General features: G+C 42.3%; 1 protein-coding gene across 4 annotated transcripts in view; it reads left to right on the forward strand.

Annotated features, from left to right (window-relative positions):
* Positions 1 to 20,742, forward strand: part of VGLL4 (vestigial like family member 4) — an 86,644-nt gene that overhangs the window by 52,732 nt on the left and 13,170 nt on the right. For 3 of the 4 annotated variants that reach the window (XM_086755620.1, XM_086755621.1, XM_086755623.1), the window contains one exon: positions 8,810 to 8,999. In XM_086755620.1, coding sequence (XP_086611746.1) covers positions 8,810 to 8,999 — 190 coding nt within the window. Of the gene's footprint in view, positions 1 to 1,044; positions 1,066 to 8,809; positions 9,000 to 20,742 lie in introns of those variants that run through there. The other variant, XM_086755622.1, reaches the window with a different exon arrangement.

The raw sequence follows: 20,742 nt of genomic DNA on the forward strand, positions 1-20,742 counted from the left end.
ACTACAGTAAAAGCTTGCAGTGTGTCTGAAAATAGTCTCAAATTTAAATAAGTGGATTTTTTTTTGACCTTTGCATAGCACCTTTTGCTGCAACTCCTTAGGAGAGAAACAGTGCACAATTTATTGGATTAAATTTTAATATGACCCAGTTACAGGTAAACATCTCCAAATTAATGTTTTAATTGTTATCTTAGAACATACTGACTGTGCTCACATCCACAAAGGGCATTGAGTGCAGTAGTCTAGAGTTTAATTTACGTGGCAGGATCATATCCATGAAATACCAGCCATTGGGGCAGAAGGTGCTGTTTCAGACCAGAGTATCTGCATTGCTGTCCGCTGACAGAAACTGTCAAAAAAACCCAGGGGCAGGGTAGCAAATGTTGCCTGTCTGCTTAGGAGATGTTATTCAACTTTGAGCTTTCACAGACTGAATTTCCTGTTTGTTTTTCTTTGCCATTGCATGAAAATACACAGTTATGAGGTACCATTTAGTACAGCTTGAGCTCCCAGTCTAACAGTTTTTTTCTGTGGTGACCTTGCTGTGACTTTGATTTTCTTTTGAAATAGATGGTGGGTCTTCTAGCTTTGATTGTTTCTGCTAGAAGACAGGCCAGTCTTTGATCAATTCAGCTTTGCCGTCTTTTATGTAACATAGGAAGTAATTTATTTGGTGGGGTGACAAAAGAAAGAACACCTGGATCTGAAACCACCATCCTTTGGGAAAGCAACGTCTTCAACATGTTGACTTGCAGTTGTATTTAATTTGTGTTTTGTTATTGATAGTGCTTTTATATTTTTAATAAAATAAATCTTTTTATCTGGCAGCTTTTAAAATCTGCTGATCAGAAGTGTGAGAGAACGCCGTATAATAGTTTTGCAAATAGATAAAGGAAGCTGAATTCTGATGATATGTTTATTATTTAAACTTTGCATGGTGGTAGTTTTCATTACTTATTCTGGAATTATTTTCTGTTTTAGGAGTTGCTGTACCCATCAGCACGCTCTTTGTTTCACTATTCCTGAAGTGTACGTGTCCCGTAAGCGTTCCAGCCAGGTTACAAGGTGAAAATGACAGTGTCTTTATCTTGAGGCACCAAGACTGGTGGGACTTCACCTCTCTCCGTAACCCAGACACTTGCCTAGAATCTGTAGAGATTTTAACTGCATGGAGTAGAAAACATTACCTAGCACTGAAGAAATGACTAAATTTCTGTATTACTGTACATGGAGTATGGTGTAGGGATACACCAGGGCTACCCACACTACTTACACTGCAGTGTGTTTTGCCAGGGAATTAGATGGATCGTACATCTTTTGCTGACCAGTGAATACTAATGTCATGTTTTCTAAGCAAATAGGAGGACATGAAATCTGCTGTTTGCTGCAGAAACTTGCTTCTCCCTTTGTCTTCCTTTCTCTTTCATGGAATCACAGAAGGGTTTGGGTGGGAAGGGAACAGTCCAGCCCCCCTGCAAGGAGCAGGGACATCTCCAACCAGATCAGGTTGCTCAGAGCCCCAGCCAACCTGGCCTGGAATGTTTCCAGGGATGGGGCATCCACCGCCTCTCTGGGCAACCTGGGCCAGTGCTCCACCACCCTCAGTATAAAAAATTTTTTCCTCCCTTGTTTGGGATGCCCTTGTTGGGTTGTGCTGTTCTGCACCAAATAAAAATAATCTGCAGTGTTCTACGTAGGAAGTACAATTAGGTTGAGGAGTTCAGTGGTTGTACCTTTGTTGACTTGTGCAGCAAGGTGCTATTGTCAGTTCTGAAGTATCTCACGCAGGGCTGTTTGTGTTCTTTTGCCAGTTTCCTCTGTCTACCGGCGTGTTGACTGCCCTGGCTCTTCCCTGAGCAAGGGTTGTGTGTATCTGACCGTATACGGACCGTATACAGAGGACAAGACTAGCCAGAGTGTGCCGGTGTATCTGTGTAGGACAGGCCACTGGTTTGTAATTACTTCAGACCTTGCTGCGTACCGAACCCATATTACTCGGCAGGGCTGGATGCCCAAGAGCGCCGTATTAAGGCTCGTGCTGCTTTCTGTACTTGGTAGCTCTGCCTAGCATGGTGGCTTGCCTTTTATATGAGCCCCTGTAATGCTTTCACCAAACATAAAATGATACCTTGATTTTTAGTCCCTATTAACTGACTTTAAATGTTTGATCCAGGTTTTTCCTGGGAAAGCTGGCAGAAGGCGCAGAAAGGAGTGCTCTTTGGGAGCAACCCTGCTTCCTCAGTGTAAACCGCATCCTCAGTCTGGAACTGAGGGAAATCCTTTTTTGACGTTGATGTTAACGAATATTATAGACATCCTTGGTGCTCTTTATCTGGAGATTAGTGTAATTTAGCCTTGATTGCATTTAAGCCTTGTCTGCCAGATAATTGGAATCTTTTTCTAGCCATAGTTTACATGAGTACAGGTACTCTAAGCTGAAGAAAGGAACATTTTTTAGGCAGGTATGGCAAGAGTTAGCTAAATGGGACATCATGTTAAAGGGAGGTCAGCAAATTTATGAAGTAGTCTGATGCTCTACAGTTAGAGCTAATCCTGAGTTCGTTGTTGAGTTGGAACTGAACACAGCCCCACCATCACAACTGTTGAGGTGTGAAAGTTGAAATTTGATAGAGGAAATATGAAGGAGCTCTGCCAGACCAGAGCATTAACCTTTATTCCATCCTGCTTTCTTTGTGGAGTATCTGCTGCCCTTCTTTCCATGCCATCAATTTCTTGCCTACTTACCAAGATACTTTTTTACAGGTTTGTTTGGTATTTTTTACTCAACTCCAAAAATGTATTAAAAGGAGACTTTTTCGGTTTGGTACCTGGTTAGCAGAGTGAAGAGAATTTATTGCAATCGTAGTCAAGTGGTCCGCAGAGGCTTTTTACTTCTCTTACGTTCATGAGGTAGTTTGTAGAACTGAAGCAGTTACCCATGCAAGTCAGTTTAGGTACAGAGTACGCATATGCTGGTTTGTACAGCTATGCTTTTGCAGTGTGACGAGAGAGAATGTAAGATGTAGCCAGCTTTTCACAGTATATTGGAAGGAGCAAATACGGTTACAGTTAGGTCTGGGGAAGCAATTTTGCCATTTTCTACCTGTTGCAATTTAGTGTTTTGTATACAATACAGCATTTTCAAGACCTGTTAAGTTGAAATCTGCTTTAACCTGTGCTACTCAGCTCTGATTAACAATAGGTGTTTTTTGAAAGGATCCTCAAGCAAGCGTGCCTGCGCTCTGCAAGAGACATCGCTGTGCCTAAGTTCTGCCTCTCCTCTTTCTGCAGTCTTTTGAACGAAAGAGGAGGAGAAAGTGGGTGGAGATGACTGAATACAGAGGTCACTATTTTATGTTCCTGCTTGGTGTGTCAAGCATAATGTGTCCCTCGTTGGCAGACACAGTCAGATGGAGGAGCCAGAGCAGAACAGTTGATTTAATCTCTGCATTTTGGTTTTGGCCATGGGTTTGCTGGCATAGGTGTCTCTGTGCAGTGGGAGCCAGAGCTTGGTTCCAGGAGTGAGTGCTTTTCATATGTTTTGTAAACGAATGAGAGCAGGCATTTGCCAGTTTTTCTGTATGTCTGTATGTGACTATTTGGTTTCCTACGTTAGCTTTCTGTCGTCTTTCAAGAAAGTCAGTAAAATATGTGTCAGATAAGTGAATTATTAAGTTGGCTGCTGAAAGAAATCTGTCAATTATAATAAAAAATACTTCCAAGATCTGATTTCATAGCAGCATTTTATGACTGGGCTGTTCTCATTAATACTTAATTTTGTGTTGTTCCTGTAGTTTGCTGGTTTATTATGCTCTCTGGGTAGGCCTGTTTTATATAATACAAAGGAAATGCAGACTAGTGTAACTTTGTTTACAGTATTGGCAGACTACTTCCCAGAATTAAATCTTACTTAAGCTGAGCTTAAGTCATACCTTTTGTAGAAACTGCAATCCAGACATAAAGCAGTGGTACAAAATGATGTTTTACATAAGGAATTTTTTGTTTGGTGGTTTGTTTTTTTTTTTTTCTTGAGTGGGGGTTATAGAGATGTTCAGCAATCATCTAAATAACATCATTTGTGACTGTTTCTTAGGATGTCTTTTATTGTGAACCAAAGATTTACTACTGAGGAGTCTGAATGGATTAACTCATTTTCTGTGGTAAAGCAAGTGAAGTAAATCTACTTTAAATTACATACTTTTAAGATTGTCTGTAGTCTAACTATTTCACACAGATTTAATTTCTGGGGAATTTCACAGTTTCAAGGATATCAGTGTACAGTATGCTGTGAAGTAACACCCGAGCTAGGCAGCTGACAACATCTGCAGATTAATTCTGTCACGCTATCGTGATTCTTTTTTTTTTTTTTTTTGGTAACTTGTTTTGATGACTTGTTGAATTGAGTAATTTGCAGTGACTTCCCTGCTTGGTATTTGATATCTCAAATCATGTGATTTTTGTCCATGAATTGGAATTTTTTATGCCATTTATCCCCATTTATGTTGGCACAGACTGACTTCTGCGTTTGAGATGGTAGAAGAAAACTTGCAGTAGTTTATAAATTCATTCCGATTTATTTGCAATTTAATCTCATGATTGTTAGAATATCAGAATAGAAAATAAAACAAATTTAATTTTATAGTATCCTTTTCACATCTATATAGCTTTTGTGAATGTCTTGGCTTTTCAGCAGAATGTCTCATAAGTCACAAGGGCTAGGTTTTTATCTTGGATCAGCAGAGAAAACTGCTCTTGGAGATCTTAATGTACTACTGATTCCTGGGAATGTCTGTTCCTAAGAACATGAGGCAACTCCTTTTTCTAATGAGAGTTTGTCTGTATGGAGGTATTGGAAAAGGTAATTAAAGGTGTAATGCATGTTAATTAAAGTCTGTTAAACTGTTGTGCCCATTATTTTATTAATTAATAGAGTGGCCTGAGGTCAGGGTAATTCAATCCAAGACCTTAAAAGTGAGGACCCTGTTGACTGACACCACAACTGATGGTAATTGTGTGGGTTTTTTCCTCCAAAGTTAGTAACTGTGTCGGGAATCTACTCTTGTGGACAAATCCATTTGTCAGATGCAGAACAGAAAAGTAAAATGGGCAAGGGCAGTGCTGGATTTTTCTTTGAAGTAGTTTTTTTTCAGTCTGTCTTAAGAAGACAGTCAGTCTTCAGTTGGAAAGACAAAGCGTTTAATTCCTGGACTGTGGTTAGTGCTCAGATTTTATGCATTAACAGGAGCCGGCGGGAGAGAGGAAGTGGGGAGGGGCAGTAGGATATGGCAGCCGTGTCTCGCTGCAGCCCATACTGAGTTGCTGGGTCAGAGGAAGGAAGCCAACTGCCAAAATAGTGTGTATTTTTTTTTCCCAGTCTTTGGTAGCTCCTGGAGTTCTCAGACATATTTTAAGACTTCTCTGGTGTCTTGCTATCGAATCCACAGTTGTAAAAACATGGCTTTTGCTGTTGCGATGTTTGCATTGCATGGTCATTTCAGTAGGGACGCAGATACTGCAGGAGAAACACAAACACTGTTGAAGATCTGCTGCTCACAGAGAACTGTCCTGGGGGTGTATATATCCAAAAAGAGCCCTGCTGCTTTTACAAACATTTACTTTGCGTGTGTTAATTAGAATCACTTCCAGTTCAGGCTCATAAGCGGTTAAAATAAAGAACGTTCTTGCTGACTGCATGGACCTCTGTCAGCCGAGTGCACTGCTGCAGAACTGCTATATGGGCAGACACTACGTCACGCTGTTATCTCTGTTCAGCTTGTCTGTGCTTTATCATGTTGCCTAACAGTTTTAATAAAAAAAAGAAAGAAGAAAAAAAAAGACTAGTATGAATAGTTGTAAGTCGAACTATCTGAGAGCAGCAGATCTGGAGTGCCTTACACCAGCTGCTTACTGAAACAAAGAGCAGCATTATGAGAGGCACAATAAATGTGTTTGCTATCTCTGCTCTCAGTTGCAGCGCAGACACAAGCCATCACAGTAATGAATTTTGAAGCCTGGAGTTTGGACTTGGGGAATTTTATAAAACACAGTTGTTTTATCAGAGCGTTGTCTTGCCAGTGGCGTGATGTGAGTCTGGTTACCATGGAGTGCGGGCAGTTGGGGAGACAAATCCAGTCAGTACAACGGCGTTTGGGGTGGTAGGCTCCGCTGTGGTTTCTCCCTTTCTGGTTCAAATCCAAGTGTGGTAAGGAGGAAAGTAGTGGGGGGAAAGTCGCCTTTTTATTGAAATAAAAAGCAGTTTTAGCCCTCGTCAAACTTATAGACCATGTGAGAACTCATGCTGTATTTGTGCTGCACCATATGAATATGCAGTTCATCCCCATAAGCAATATCGGGTTATTTTTCCTCTTGATCTTTCCCGGTTATCTGGACTCTTGGTGCTGTGGACTGCTTGCCCTCTGTCTGCAGGGTGGGCTGTCAGGATACTGGTCGCTGGCCACCCGTGTCGTCTCCTGAGGAGGTGCTCAGCGTCACCCTGCCCGTCCTGTAAGGGCTCTTGCTGCTCCTGCCTGCTCACCACTGCCGCCTGTTTGGAGATTTGTTAACTTGGTTCATTTGGGCCAAATGGCTCTGTGGTGCTGCAGATAAACACACCAGAACCATCCAGTGTATCTGAAGGCCTTGGTGTCCCCCGCAAAATCACCACATTACTTTACAATTAGGAAAATGCTCTACCAGATTCGACAGGCTTTAATTAGAAGCCGTTCCTTTCTTAGCTTTACAGGGATGTTTAGATTGCCTGTGTTCCTGTCAGGAGTTGCTCAGGAGAAGTCAGTAGGAGTTAGGTGCCTACATGGAGTTTGTAATTCCTGTGATGGGATTTTGTGTTTGAGTCTTCAGCAGTGATCTGAGATACTGCAGAGAGAAGAGTGATGGCGTATGGGTGGCATGAAAGTACCACGAACCTTAGCTGATGGAAGTTTTATGTTTTGACGTTGTTATTAACTTGTTCTTTTCACAGAGGGAGATTGCTCACTGAGAGAAACTGGTATGATGTGGTTGACTTCTTCAGTTTAGAATATGAACACTAGGTAGGCGGAGGTTTCCACTGGCAAAATATAAAGGCTGAAGAAAAACTGCAGACATTTTCCTGATAGGAAGATGCAAAAAGACCTCAAGAAGAATGAAAAAAACCTCAAGAGTCTTTTTGACAAAAGATCTCTTGAGACATTAGAGTAGTTGCAGGGGTCTTCCCAATTAACACTTCGGCTGTTGCGAACAGGAGGGGGTCTGGATGTCTGTCCTGGAGCATTTGCAGTAGAGCAGAGTTTTTACTATTTAGAGCTGAGATGGAAAGTTCCTATTTCCATTTGGTGCCAGAGTCTTTAATAGAAATCATGACTTGTGGTATATTATAGGTCAGTGTATATTTGCTAGTTTATATTACGCTGACTAAATTGGCAAAATGCTTATTTTTACTGGTAAACATTCAGGAGGTTTTCTCCTCGCTCGTTCTTTTTCCAACAAAATAGTATTTGTTGTGTGTGGAATTAGGGCAGCGTTTTATAAATCATCTGCCTCGGCGATGATGTGAAAATGTGTGGTGGCATACAAAGATTTCCATTGTCAGGTACCGCGGGGCTGTAGATGGAGTTAACTTTATCCTAATTTTAGTTCTGGGAAATTATGGCCGTGTAGAAAACAAAATACTTCTGGCAGTGTAGGAAAAATACAAATTTTAAACTCTAGCAAAAGCGGCTATTTCAGGGCTATTACCAGAATAGGTAACCCTGGTTAATTTAGCTCCTCTCCAAGCCCCTTATGAGGCCCCATTTTTAACATCTTTAAATCCCCGTGGAGTCTAAATACGACCTGTGGCTGTAAGGGTGTGAGCTGGGAAGTCCGTAACTGCTGGTGAGATGCAGCACTGTGCTTTAGGCTACGCGTTTAGCGAGACACGTAATTGAAATGGGAAGAGAACTGTGGTCACACTTTAATACACACTTGGTAACAGTACGTGAAAGTGTTTATGCACAAGCTAATTGTGATTTCTGGAATTACTTATACACAGCTCCCACGTGCTGTGAATGGCATTTTGTGATAAGTGTTAGATGTTATAACATTTATCATCTACTCGGTACTCTACCAGCAGCCTTCCCGGTTGAAAATTAGCGTTCTTGACATGCTGTGATTCTTGTGCTGAAGAGCTGTGCTATTTTGTTCGTTGCTCCAAACGTAGTTTGGAAGTCTAGAGAAGGACATTTAAGGACAAACTTGCACTTGCATCAGCAAGTTCCAGTTTTTTCCCCTAATTTTTACCTTGAATCGTTATATACCAGACAAGCTTGTTTTGGACAGCTTTTTACAAAAGGAATAATTTGAGAATTTGAACGTTTATTCAGTTTTAGATCTTGACTATTTGGTATAAATGTGAAGTGTAGTCCTGGAATTTATAACCGCAACCATAAGAAAAGGAACAAAGCGTATTTCATTGCGAACAGTCATGCTTTGCAGAGTGAGGTAATGAAAGTTCAGTGTTGGAATGGCAGCTTGTAAGAAGGAATGCTTCTGAACAAAAACGCTGTTGGAAAGAGGTGTTAGCTCGACCTTTCAGATCGTCTGGGGGGAGTGGACCCCTGTCATGTTACCTTTTTTTCAGTTGTTTATTCCAGCATAAAGCACTGAAGTATGGTTTGTGACGCCTTATGTATCTTACAGCCATGTCTCAAATGTGCCTGTGCAGAGCTGACATCTGGTTGGGAAATTTTCCTACAAGAACGTTTGCAACGAGCATGCTGTTTCACCTCTCTCTTCCCTGTTGTGTTCATTCTGACTTTTCTTCTTCCCACAGGTGAAGCAGCTCTAAGAGGGGAGCCCAGAATGCAGTCTCTTCCAGTATCCCCTGCTCTAACCAACCACCGAACAGGCCCTCCTCCTATCAGTCCCAACAAGAGAAAGCTCAGCATGGACCAAGGGGACGATGAGCTAGACTGTGAAAACGACCACGTTTCTAAAATGAGTCGGATGTTCAATCCACATCTGTAAGTGCCACTTTTATTATCTCTGGTTCATAGAATTCAGTGCTGCCCTCTTCATTTTTGTGTGTGCTAAAATCATACTGTGTCTAAAACTTTGTGCGAGATTTTTCCTTTGTTCAGTTTCTGTGGAAAATCTGCACAAAGGCTGGTGTGGTTAGATGGGTGACTTCTTGTTTTCTTTTGTTTTCCTACAGCAGGAAGTAATGGGAATTAGCCCAACTTAACTATTTATAGTAAAACATACATCTTCACCTTGCAATTTCTGCAGTATTGTTCATTTGTTCTTTGTAATCTGCTCCTTTTGCTGCCCCTGGTTCTGAGCGCTCTGTGCTCTCTGCTGAGGGGGGCGGGGAGGCAGAAGGAGGGGAAACAGAAGTGCTTTGCATTTTTCCGAGGCCGGGAGATTGTGAGCCAGCTGCTCTGTAGTCTGCCTTGACAACTGGGCAAGCTGCAGTTGTTGCTTAACATTGCTTGCGGGATTGTAGCGCGGCTCTGACAGTTAGATGTGGAATTTCTCATCCAGGTAAGGAGTTGATGAGTTAGGTGCGTGTGTTGGGTGATGCTCAAATGCCATTCTCGCTGTGTTCTCGTTCCTGGGAACACGAGTCTGGTTGGCATGAAGTACAGGCTTAGAGAATTCCTGTCATTCCTGATCGGAGTGGTTCAGCAGTCCAGGGCAGCTGATAGCTGTGCGCCTTTCCCTGCTGCCTCAGCTCCTGCAGCCTCTGCATTCCTCGCATTCCACGCTGCTGTGGACTGTTGTGTTCAGTCATAAGATGAGGACAGAGGTATTTATCCTCAAATAAATCACCACAGTGTTAGTCAGAGGCTGGGCCTGTAGTCTGCAGTCTTGGAATTTGTTACGAATCAGGAATCCAGCACTGAAGTCATGCAAAACAATAAAAGCTCACAAGCGGAGAGAGAGACTTCTCGTTTACAACATACCTTGTTCTTTCTCTTAAAAACTTAACTATTTATAGCCTTGCCTTGGAGCCCAGAATGCTGGTGTTGGAAAGAACCATACGCTGTATTTCTGCAGCACACATGCATGACACAACTGAAGAAATTTATGGCATTTTTGAATTATTATGTAACTTTGTGGGAAAAGGTGTGATTTCTTTTAAAGCTCATTTGCTAGTGATGAAATAAAACACAGCTGGCACTTACCAGCATTATAACACTTTATACAGTGGAGGCCATAAAAGTAATGAAGTCTGAGCCAACAGACTCATGTGCAACCGAGGTTCAAAACTAAAAGATACAGGCAGTTATTCCACATGGTCGCTTACATGTATTTTAAAGCTATCTGGTCTTTTTCAGTATGGTTCGTTTTTACTCAACAGATTCTTTCTGTGATTTTTGTATATGAAATGTGCATCTTTTCTTCTTATAATAAAAAGCACTGTCTACCTAGCGTTCACGTGATGGGACCTGTGTACTGCAGATGACTCATCATCTAAAATAACATACATGAGGCCATCTTTTTTCTACTTTATTTTGTAAGCTTGATCTGGCTATATGAAAATATGCTTTCAACTGAATATCACAAAAACTCAAACTTTTCTGGTACAGCTGGAATAGCTGAATATCTATACATTTCAGCTAGATCAGAAAAGTTCACAGTCTTTCTCTGAATTCTAGTCCCCTTTGCCTGCCACCACCAACTGTGAAGTTATTTTTTTTTCAAATGTTTTTTTATATTTTTCCTCTTTTCTCATTATGACATTCTGGTTTAACAATAGAAATTAATTACTCGAACTTTGTGGAATTGTCCTGAAAATTTTGTTTTGGAGATGAGAAGTGTGTTGTGGAAGTTTGAATTGTTCACACTAGAGAAAAGACAGTAGATTTAGGGAAAGAAATATTTTGAGGAACACAATAATGGCAGTGACATTGTAGTGACTTGGAGATTCTAGGAGTGTAAGTTTGACAACATTTAATGTAGAAAGCCAAGTCCATGAGAGATGTGGAGCGTAATTCAGAGAACTGATGGCATGATATCTGTGGTGATAGCAAAGACATTTTTGTGATCTGGACACAAAGATGAAGTTTGGAGTCTGTACATTTTGATCTTTCAGGACAAAGTCGCCTGAAGGCACAGGAGGAAAGAGTTGACGATAGAAAACCTGATCCTGGGCAAAGCTGCCCCAGTCAATACCAGGGCTGCAGCCTGCACAGCTTTGTCACATTGCAGTGTTTAAGTCCAGATTCATCTAGCTGAATGACTTCAGTTACTCTAAATGTCCAGAACAGGCAGATCTCTTTCCTTTGGAAGTTGGTGCTTGGAAGACAGAAGTCTTTCTAACAACCGTAAGAAGCTCTTGTTCAGACATTTGGGTCTTCGTGATTGCGTTGGTAGAACTGCGAAGCAGCTGTATATTCATCCTCTTAACATGAGCATATTGTAGTTGGAAATGTAATTAAATAGGACAGAATTGTGTGCTGTGGTTCATTATAAATGGTAGAACCTTTTGTTTGCAATTGGATGTTAACTCTTGGGTACCAGCACCTTGGCATCTCAGTCACTGAGCTTTAGCGGGAATTAATTCGTTTACGTGCTTTGGATGTTTTATGAGAAATAAAATTAGGCCAGCCTTTTGTTTGGAAATGGAGCGCTTTGAGAAATTCCCTGCTCAGGTGTAACTAACTCCCTGATGTATCCTTTGATTGGGTTCTTTGAGTTGCACTTGGGTATGTTTCCTTTTTTCAAGGACAAAACAGCTCCTGGAGTACAGTGTCTGGGGCAGAGCAAATCAAATGCCCTGGCAATCTTGCTGTGTTTCTAAAAGATGTAGTGGAATTCCTGTGCAAGGAACAGTTTATCAAAGGCTCTGCTTGTCAGAGGAGGTAATTCTCAGCTTTAGGATAATAAAATATACTTGAGAACTTGTGGATTAATTTTTTTAAATCGGTGTATGAAACTGCCTCCCTTACTCACAGCAGTGTAATGGACTGTATTTATACAGCTTCTGTGTTTTTGTGGTCATAGAAATTAAACCCATAAACACCTCACTGGGGAAAAACAAACACTTCCACCCCAAATTAAAACCTCGGCATTGTGCTCTGAAATGCCTTTATTTGCATTTCACACTTTCTGGTGCATCCCTCAAATGTTTTACTTAAAATGCATTCACTAAGGTATACTCTTCCTGCAGTAAGGTGTGCTTTTTGTGCCGTACTTTGTAAAGGAGAGGCAAGCTTATTTCAGGTCTCAAGTTGAAACATGCCTTTGTTTTCCTATGGCTTCACTAAATTCACCTTGATTTACAGAAGAGCGATTAGGAACTTGACTGATGTAAGAATTAGCAGCGCTTTACGTATGGCTGAAGAGGCTGGAGAGCTATAGCAGTGTTTCTGAAGGAAGGCAGGCGCTTTGTTGTGTTTCCAAGGTGCGTTTGGGCAGGGCCTGCGTAAGGTGAACTGCGGGCGCGGCGAGGCGAGGGGCCCCGAACGAAGCCCCTGTGCCTTTAAGCGCCGGCCTCGGGCCTGACCTGTGTGCTGTTGGGTTTCTTGTTTGTCAGGCTGCAGGCATTTTCTCATTTTCACAGTTCAGCTGAAAACAAAGCCCTCCTTATCCTGGCAGGGAGCTCTCGGGAGCTGACATCAGCCTTTTCCCAGCGGGCAGCGGCTCCGCCGTAAGAGTCCTCGCAGCGCCTTCTGCTCGGGGCTTTTCCTTCGCCAGGCAGCAGGAGAAAACCAGAAAATGCCAGCAGCACAACTTTTTAATTTAAAAAAAAAAATAATACCTCTTTGATTTTTAGTAGGAACCAGCAAATACATAACTCTGAACTGCTTTTTGGCACGGGACAGCTGTGGCCAATACTTGATAGTTGTGGTGTAGCAATTTCAAAAATAGTTTGTGTGCTAGCAAATTGTGGGGTCGAATCACTGTGTTTAAGGTTAAAGTGAACTGGTGGCGCTGACATCTTCAAAAGGACTCGGATTTTGTGTTACTGGCAAAATTATATGTGAAACTGAGCGTTTGAGGTTGTGTTGGAGGGGACTGTTACTTGTGTTCGCTTGTCGAGTACCTTGGGCTGAAAGCTAGCGTTTTTGGTTTGGGACGAGCAGGGTTGTGAGTGGAAGATTTTCCCTTCAGTGTCTTTGTCACAGTTCCCGTTTGGTTTGGGGGCGTTAGGATGGCCATAACAATTTCTGTGTGAAAGTCATCTTAACGGCAGAAGTTTGCAGCTGTTCAATTGATGTCTGAGGAATAATCATCTCTTGATTTGTGTGGTGTATCATTTGGGTTTTTCTTGTTACAAAAGGAAGGTCTGCACATGAACAAGGTAGTTTAATGTGTATCGCATAAGGTGATGTTTGGTTTTGGACATACCATGCAGACCCAGACACTCCTGTTTCAAATTCTAGGTGGTGTCTTCACTCTTGTTACAGCGAAGAATCATGGCAAATCTGATCCATAAAGCCAGGCTAGATTCCTGGAGTTTGGGAGCTGCCCTATGTCATAAGTTTCTTACTGTGAATATCCAGTGGAGTTTGTGCACTTTAATGACACTGTAACAGAAATTATCCTAGCACCCCTGTTAAAAAAATCTGCCTTAAGCTGTTCTGAAAGTTGCCTGGGTTCAAAGATGATCAGTTCAGGTCAGAACAGGCTTTAGGAGGTCATTTCATTGAGCAGGTCAGCTGTGTCCTCTTCAAGCTTGTAGCAGCTCAAAGCAAGGAATTTTGAGTAAGATCTGAAGTACTCAGCAAACGGCACTCCTTACTAGAGGAGGACTCTGTCACCTTCCTCCTCACCATTCCCTGACCCCAGCTGAGAGTGCAGGGTGGAAATGTTCTGCAGAAGATCAGGTCCCCGTTGTGGTGGAGGCTGGCTCCAGCTCCAAGCAGGGCTTGAAAAGATTTAGAGCTGGGTTGCAGAGGTAGCGTGGGAGTTTTCAGAAAAGTTCCTTGCTGCTAACTACTGCTTTTTTTTTGTTCCAAACTTCATGTGGTATTAAGAAATATGTTTACACTGTCATTTTATTGTGACAAATTGGAATTGAAAAAAAAAAAATAACACCCAGTGTGCGCAACTCGGAACACCCAAAGTGTGTCTCATTTGCTTGCAGGCGTCTTCGCTGGCTTCTCTTGGCACGAGTGTGCCTTTGAAGTATTTTAGGATAACCTGGTGTTTTCAAAGCAATCCTGCTGAAGCTGCAATCCTCTGTACTGTTACAGTGTGCCTCTTGTTGATCTCAGTGGACAAAGGGTTACAGAGTGGGTTTCAAACTGCTTTTTCTAATTTTTTTTTGTTCTTTTCCTGTATGCATTGCTTGAAGGATGGACCAAATGAACCAGATATGTTTTCTTATTTATTAATGGAGATCACGCACCACACAAAATTATTCTTAAACTTTTTCCAACAAATGTCCTTTAAATTGAACCATCAGAGACAGACTTGAAGGAGCCTAATGTATCTGAGTTAATATTTAACAGTGAGTTTTGCAGAAGTTCTTATCCAAGGAGGAATTTCAGAGTACTCAAGTCCCTTTCAGTTCAGGGCGGTGTAGCCAAGCACACGTGAAAAGCTTCTTAGGAGCCGTTTCAGGGCTAAAAGTTGGTTGATAGCTTGTCAGTGCTTCTCAGGAAGACCAGATCTGTCAAAATTGGGGTATGTGTTTAAGTACTTGGGACGTCAGGCAGTGTTGGCTCCGGTGTCTCCACTTGCAAACAGAAAGGTTTTGTTAGCTAGCTCCAGAATTCTGCTTGGGTGTAATGTTTTCCACTTTCATTTTCCTCCTGTTGTAAAGGAGCAAAAACCTTCCCTAGGACTTGAAGGCTCCGGCCTGCCTTGTGAAGCCCAGAGCTGTGTCACGGTTGTGCAGCGGCGCCAGCACAGACACTGGGAATCGCCCCACTGATGGGAGATGGCGAGGGGGCCCGCGCGCTCAGGAACGGAACGCCAGCCCCTTCAGACCCGGGGCTGGCTTGTTGCCCGAGGGGCCAGTCGTCATTTTCATTGAAGGGAAATTTTACATTGCGTAAATTATCATACATACGTACAGCAGGGTGAAATTCAACGCCAATCCAAAAGCCTGAGAGCCAGGCAAGAAAAGAACCAGTAACATTTCCAAATGTAGTCTAGATGTATATCCTAACCGTATGGAAACAAAGGTTTAATCTCACTGCTTTTTATTTAACCCTTTTCCCAGATGTTTCCTGCAGTTTGACAGATGTACCATTTACTAGAAAGTTGCGCTCTTGAGAGTTAGAATGTTATGGACACGGTTGCTATAGACAATGACTCTATACGGGCAAGATTTGGAATAAAACGTTACATTAATTTCAAGTTGAATAAGTAAATTTTTCTCCCCAGACTGAAAGCGCTGGACTGGACCGTCTCCTTTCATTTTCTCTCATGCTGCAATGTGCTACAGAAACACGCGGGCTGGCTTTAACTCATTCCTGTGGAATGGCTGAGCGCTGACTCTGAACACGGGGCGTTATTTCTCAGTGTTGAGAGGTGAAAAGTGTTCCTCTGGCTCTTTCTAACCAGCCATGGCCATCTTCACCTTCCCCCGAGCGCCCTGTTGGGCAGCCAGCTCTCCCATTCACACTGTATGTACTATCCCTAAAACACCATGGAACGCGAAGACAGACAGTGCAGTATAGGTGCCGGCTTTGGTCAGCGTGGGAAGGGGATCTCGCTCCTGTCAGGGCACTGCCCCAGTGCGAATGCCTGGTCAGACAGAAAGAGGGGGTGGGATGAGTTTGGTAAGCCATGAGAAAAACTTCCCAAAACATATGGGGAGAAGGCTCGGTACACTGCGTGTAGTCTCTAACGTGGCGCAGATGAGCGCGTACTGCGAAGGACGGAGGAGTCGCACATCGCAGTCAAGTTAAGGTCGACTCACAGGTTCCTGTCCAAGTCCAGCCTCTAAAGTCCTTGTCTGCCAAAGTTGTTTGTAGAGTGTGTGTTTGAGTTGTATGGACGTGGCTGGCGGCCTGCTAGCTGAACAGTAAGGAGTGATGCTTCATCAATCTTTTTGTCACATTTTTAATCAGTAACTTCTAGTGTTCACTAATCAGTCTTTTAAAAGGGGAGGAAATAAAAACCCCAAACATTTTTATTTGTGATTTGCTTTCCTAACCAAAATCTCCCTTAAACCACAAGTTTCTGTGAGAGGATGCCGTTGGTGGTAGAATTTGATGGTTACCTTGGGTGCCTTAACTGCACAAGTGCCCTTCCAGACGCTTGACTGCTACTGCCGTGGCTGGGTGGGTTATCGGCTTTTCAAAGGAATTGTTTTGCTATGTTGGTGCGAATAGTTGTGCAAAATATAATGAAGCTGTTGTGTTTATTGTGCTTCTAGAGGTTTCAGTAATTCAGATTTTATTAGCAATTATGAACAGTTTCAATAAACTTGTAAGGAAATATTTATTCCTTTTATAAAACAGCCCATGAAAAAAATCTCATTCTTATAACCAGTTATTTGAACAGTGTTCTCAGTCTGAAGGTCTAAAGCTTGGGAGGTTTTTTTAAGAATTTTTGAAATTTCAGCCTGAAAGTGTATTAATGTCTTTTCTCAGCTTTTCCTGCCTCACATCAGCTAGTGTTGTATTCTGTATCTGAGGGACAAAGACCATCATTTGTATGCTTTAATGATCCAGGCCCTTTTCCTTCTTTCTCGTAAGAACCATCGGAGTTGGGAAAGCAAGCTCTGGAATCCCACCTTTTGACAGTCTGGCGTGGTTAACTCCAGCACTGTGACCTTTTCAGAGACTGGCTTGTGTTGTTAAAGCTCTCACTAAATAAACTTGCTGTTCTCATGTTGTTGAGATCTTTTACTTCCCACATCATCTATTTGAAGAAAATTATTAATTCTGCTGCTCTCCCATAAGATCCTACCTGAGTCACTTTTTAGGTGACTGAACTAAATAAAATCCCATCAACTTTTGAGAATTCGGGGTTCACAGATTGACTTAAGCTGGTACCTACTTTTACAAAAATAGTTCTTTGGCAGGCATTGAGTGATGAATGAAAGTATTTTTTTCCAAATTAAAAAAAAAGTAGAAAATACTGTAAGGAACAACCCAGAAAATACTGTAAAAAATTGTAACTGCCATTTTTTATTTCCTCTATTTTTATTTCCTCCTGCACAGTTTCACCACTGAGTTTCAACCTGACCAAGTTTCCCAGAGCCCGCAGAACAGAGGGACGTACCCTGGCAGTATTGAGCACACGTGTATGTGGCTGATCTTTCTGCGCTAGGACATGGCCCACTACTGTGTCTATTTTATGTGCAAGCTTTCTCCTGATGTTGGCCCCTGGTTTTCTCTATGTGATCATAAATAGTTTTTACAGTATTTTCCAGTGACTCAGTATGAAGGATTTGTTGCATCTGCCAAGTTTGACTTCAAAAGCATGCTAACATGGCTGAATTATCACAGCTGCACGTGACCCAGCACGTGAACTGCTAGGAGAGGAAATGTCTGCCAGAGGCAGACAGTGGTGGGCATCGCAGTTGGGTACAAATTCATCATTTTATAGCTGCCTCTGAATCTTTCCAGTAATCCCTCTGACCTTCTCGCTGTTTTCCTGGAAGCCTCTTTGCTCTTTCCTTATACTGTCAGATTTTCCTTCCTGCTTGTTCAAAATTTTAGGGAAAGTTCGGAGTGTCCCTTTAATGTAATTTTTTATCGTTTGCTTCTCTGGATGTTTTTCCCCTCCAAACAATGCAAAGCCCTCATGGACTTGAAACAGCTCAGACTTCTGCACGGATACGTTTAGTTTCCCTTCCAGCCTTTCTCGATCATGTTCTGTTCGTCCCAGCGTATGCAGTAGCCTGGCTCGCTCTCCAGATGTGAGCGTTGGCAGGCCCCGCTCCCTTTCACCGGCTTCGTTGGACTCTCTCAGAATGAGATCATTGTGCCTTCAGGCACCCAGGTACTGCGTGCCTTCTGTTGGCTTTTGGGCCAGAAATGAAACCTCAGGTCAGGGCCCTGACTGGCAGCCGTAGGATGGAGTTTCTGGTGTGCGTTGATGTGGCCGAGTGTTGCAGTTCCTTCTGCTGTCTCCTTTCCAAGCAGCGTGCTGTTCCGCCGCAGGGAAGCAGCGATGCCGCATTGCGGGTTAGAGGAGCAGAGTCTCTCTCCTCTTTAGCAGTGTGATTGGCAGGAGGCTGAACAGTTTTTGTCCTCAATCCTTGGAAATTAAGTCAGAGCTGGTGAGAGTTGTGCTTGGCTGTTGGTTTCCACCTAGATACTGTTAAACGAAACTAGGATGTACGCTCCAGAAATCATAGTGCAACAAGCTAATTCATGTTTACAGTTACCTCAGCAGAATGAACAACATCGCTTACCATTTCAGAATTTTTCCATATATTTATTATATGTTAAAGTTTTGTTTTTTACATCTCAGGTATGGCCTCACATAAAACCTCTTAAAAAAAATACAGTACTTTAAAATGAGCCGTCAGGTGTACCACACAAAATGAGAGCCTGAATGTAGGAGATGTGGAGTTGAGTGAGCAGGCAGTAGAAGTGCAGAGCAGAGAAACCAGTGGGTAAGCAGAAGTTCTGGGGTAATTTTTTTTGAATTACAGGTTTTGATTTTTACAGGTGACCTGCAGTCTGTGGCTACTGCAGTAAGGTAACTGTCATCATTTCTGGATTGTATATGGATGCATGTGTTCCAGCAGTGACGTAATTTTTTCATTTAATAAATGCCAGAGTTTTACTTATGGGTGGAATGAGTGATTGCCTTTGTAAAGCAAGCAGTGCTACCTTTAAAACAATCCTGAGTGTTGGAGCAAAGATGGCCAAACATTTTTAAAAAATTCCTGTGAGAAAAATAAGTAGGATCTGAGATAGTGTTAACTGATTTTACTGTACCTTAGATTTAGGTTTCAGTTTTGTGGGTTTGGCTTTTGACTAAGGTCTGACATCATGCGGTTCTCTGCATTCTTTCATACTTGTGAGTATTAAGCCTTCGGAGTATTTTTGCTTAGTGCAGGCAGGCAGTAATGGGACACTCCTTTATGTGTTTCACAGCTTATTATTAATTTATTTCTTCCACTGTGAAATCTGTTCTCCTGGTTGACTGCATTTGCAACTAGCTGTCTGGTCCAAGATCTTATCTCTGGAAATCTCCTTTCGGTGAGGATAAATATAGAAAGTCCGAGCTGTGTTTGTTTATATGTAAGATTATTCTGTTTCTTGCTGGTATGTTTTCAATGGTTTTATTTTGCCTTCTCGTCTCAAAGGTCCTTCCATTGGCTGTAGCACTAAGCTGAAAAAAAAAATTCATTAACTGAGTTTTCTTAAGGGAAGGAACTGCAGAATTCTGATTAGAGAGGAGTGGAGAGAGCAGGGAAGAACAGGTACGGTTGGTGCATGTGTACTTCTGATGCTGGGCCTGATGCTCAAGATGAAAAACTCAAAAGATCAAGAGCTCTTCTCTGGGAAGAGTTAAATTTAATTACTGGTGGCTGGAGAAGCTTTGAGGCCCTGCTTAAAAAAATCCTGGGTGCCTTTGCTGAGTTGTTTCTAGCCTGAGGCAGAAAGTGAAGACTTGTCCAGCTGCTCCTTTCCTTGCTACCACACTGGAATGGGGGAAGAAATGGAGGATCTGCCAGCTACAGCCCGGGTTCCAGAGCCGCTCCGTGGCCAGCTGGCTATCAACTGCCGGTCTGGAGGCCTCCAGGGCCGGAGCAAGGGGCGTGGCTGCCGCGCCGCTTCCAGAACGGCGGTCGTGGGAGATCGGTCGTCAGCTTTGTCTGTGCATTGGTCTGAACGCCATCTTCCATTTGTCCAAAAGATTTCCTGCAGGGGGAATACACTGTACGAATAACATCCTGATAACGGCATGGCAGAAAGGGGGCACGCTCTTTGTCTTTCTCGGGAAACCAGGTTCTGTGGCGGAAGTGGTTCTTTCAAGTTCCCAACCTGAAAGCTCTTGGGGTTGGAATACTAAGCCGTAAAAGGAAAAGGTTACTTAGGGAAACAGGGAGGCATAAAGCTAATGAGATGGGATGGCAAAGGGGTCTGTGTTTAGGTGGCAGCCATTCCAAGTAGATGCGGTTTGAAGAGCGTATTGGGCTGGTTGGAGAATTTTGTCATGTTGTGAATACTTCAGATAATTGGCTGACAATCAAAGAGCAAACTGCTAGTGTTTTCAGGTTTTGTTTGGGTTTTTTTTTGTTTTTTTTTTTAGTGAATTTGGATTGCCTAAAAAATTCTGAGTAAGTGAAACTTAGGATTTTTCCCTCTGGATATATGTCACTGTATTTTGAAATTTCCCTTTAAATTCCTGTTTTCCTGCCTCGCAGTAACAGAGTTAATGTATGCAAGGAGATACTCTTGCAGGAAATGATCCCCATCCTGTGGAGAAGATATTTTATATCAGTGGATTATAAATCCTTAAGAAGTCTTAAATAAAAGTAGCTGTCCTCTTTCAGACTTAAGTTTGTGAATAAATACAGTCCAAGATGTTAGAAAATTAATATTATAAAGATGCTGAAAATCCTAAAATCATATTTGAATTAGGTTACACAAAGTTCACTCTTCAGCAATATTATGCATTGTGTCTGTCTAAAGAAAAGCATCTTACATGGTAATCAAAAAGCCCTGTAAGCGGATACTGGTTCTTTCTGAACAAAACACGCTCCTGCAGCACAACCATTTCGGGTTAGAGCTCCGTTCCTGCCAGAGGGAGTGTGAAACGCCTGTGATTTCCTCACTCGGAGGTACAGTAATACTTTTGGCATCTGTTCCTGAAGGATCTGCAGGCTGGAAGTGA

This window comes from Chlamydotis macqueenii, chromosome 10 (assembly GCF_036417535.1).
Source record: "Chlamydotis macqueenii isolate bChlMac1 chromosome 10, bChlMac1.mat, whole genome shotgun sequence".
Classification (NCBI taxonomy): domain Eukaryota; kingdom Metazoa; phylum Chordata; class Aves; order Otidiformes; family Otididae; genus Chlamydotis; species Chlamydotis macqueenii.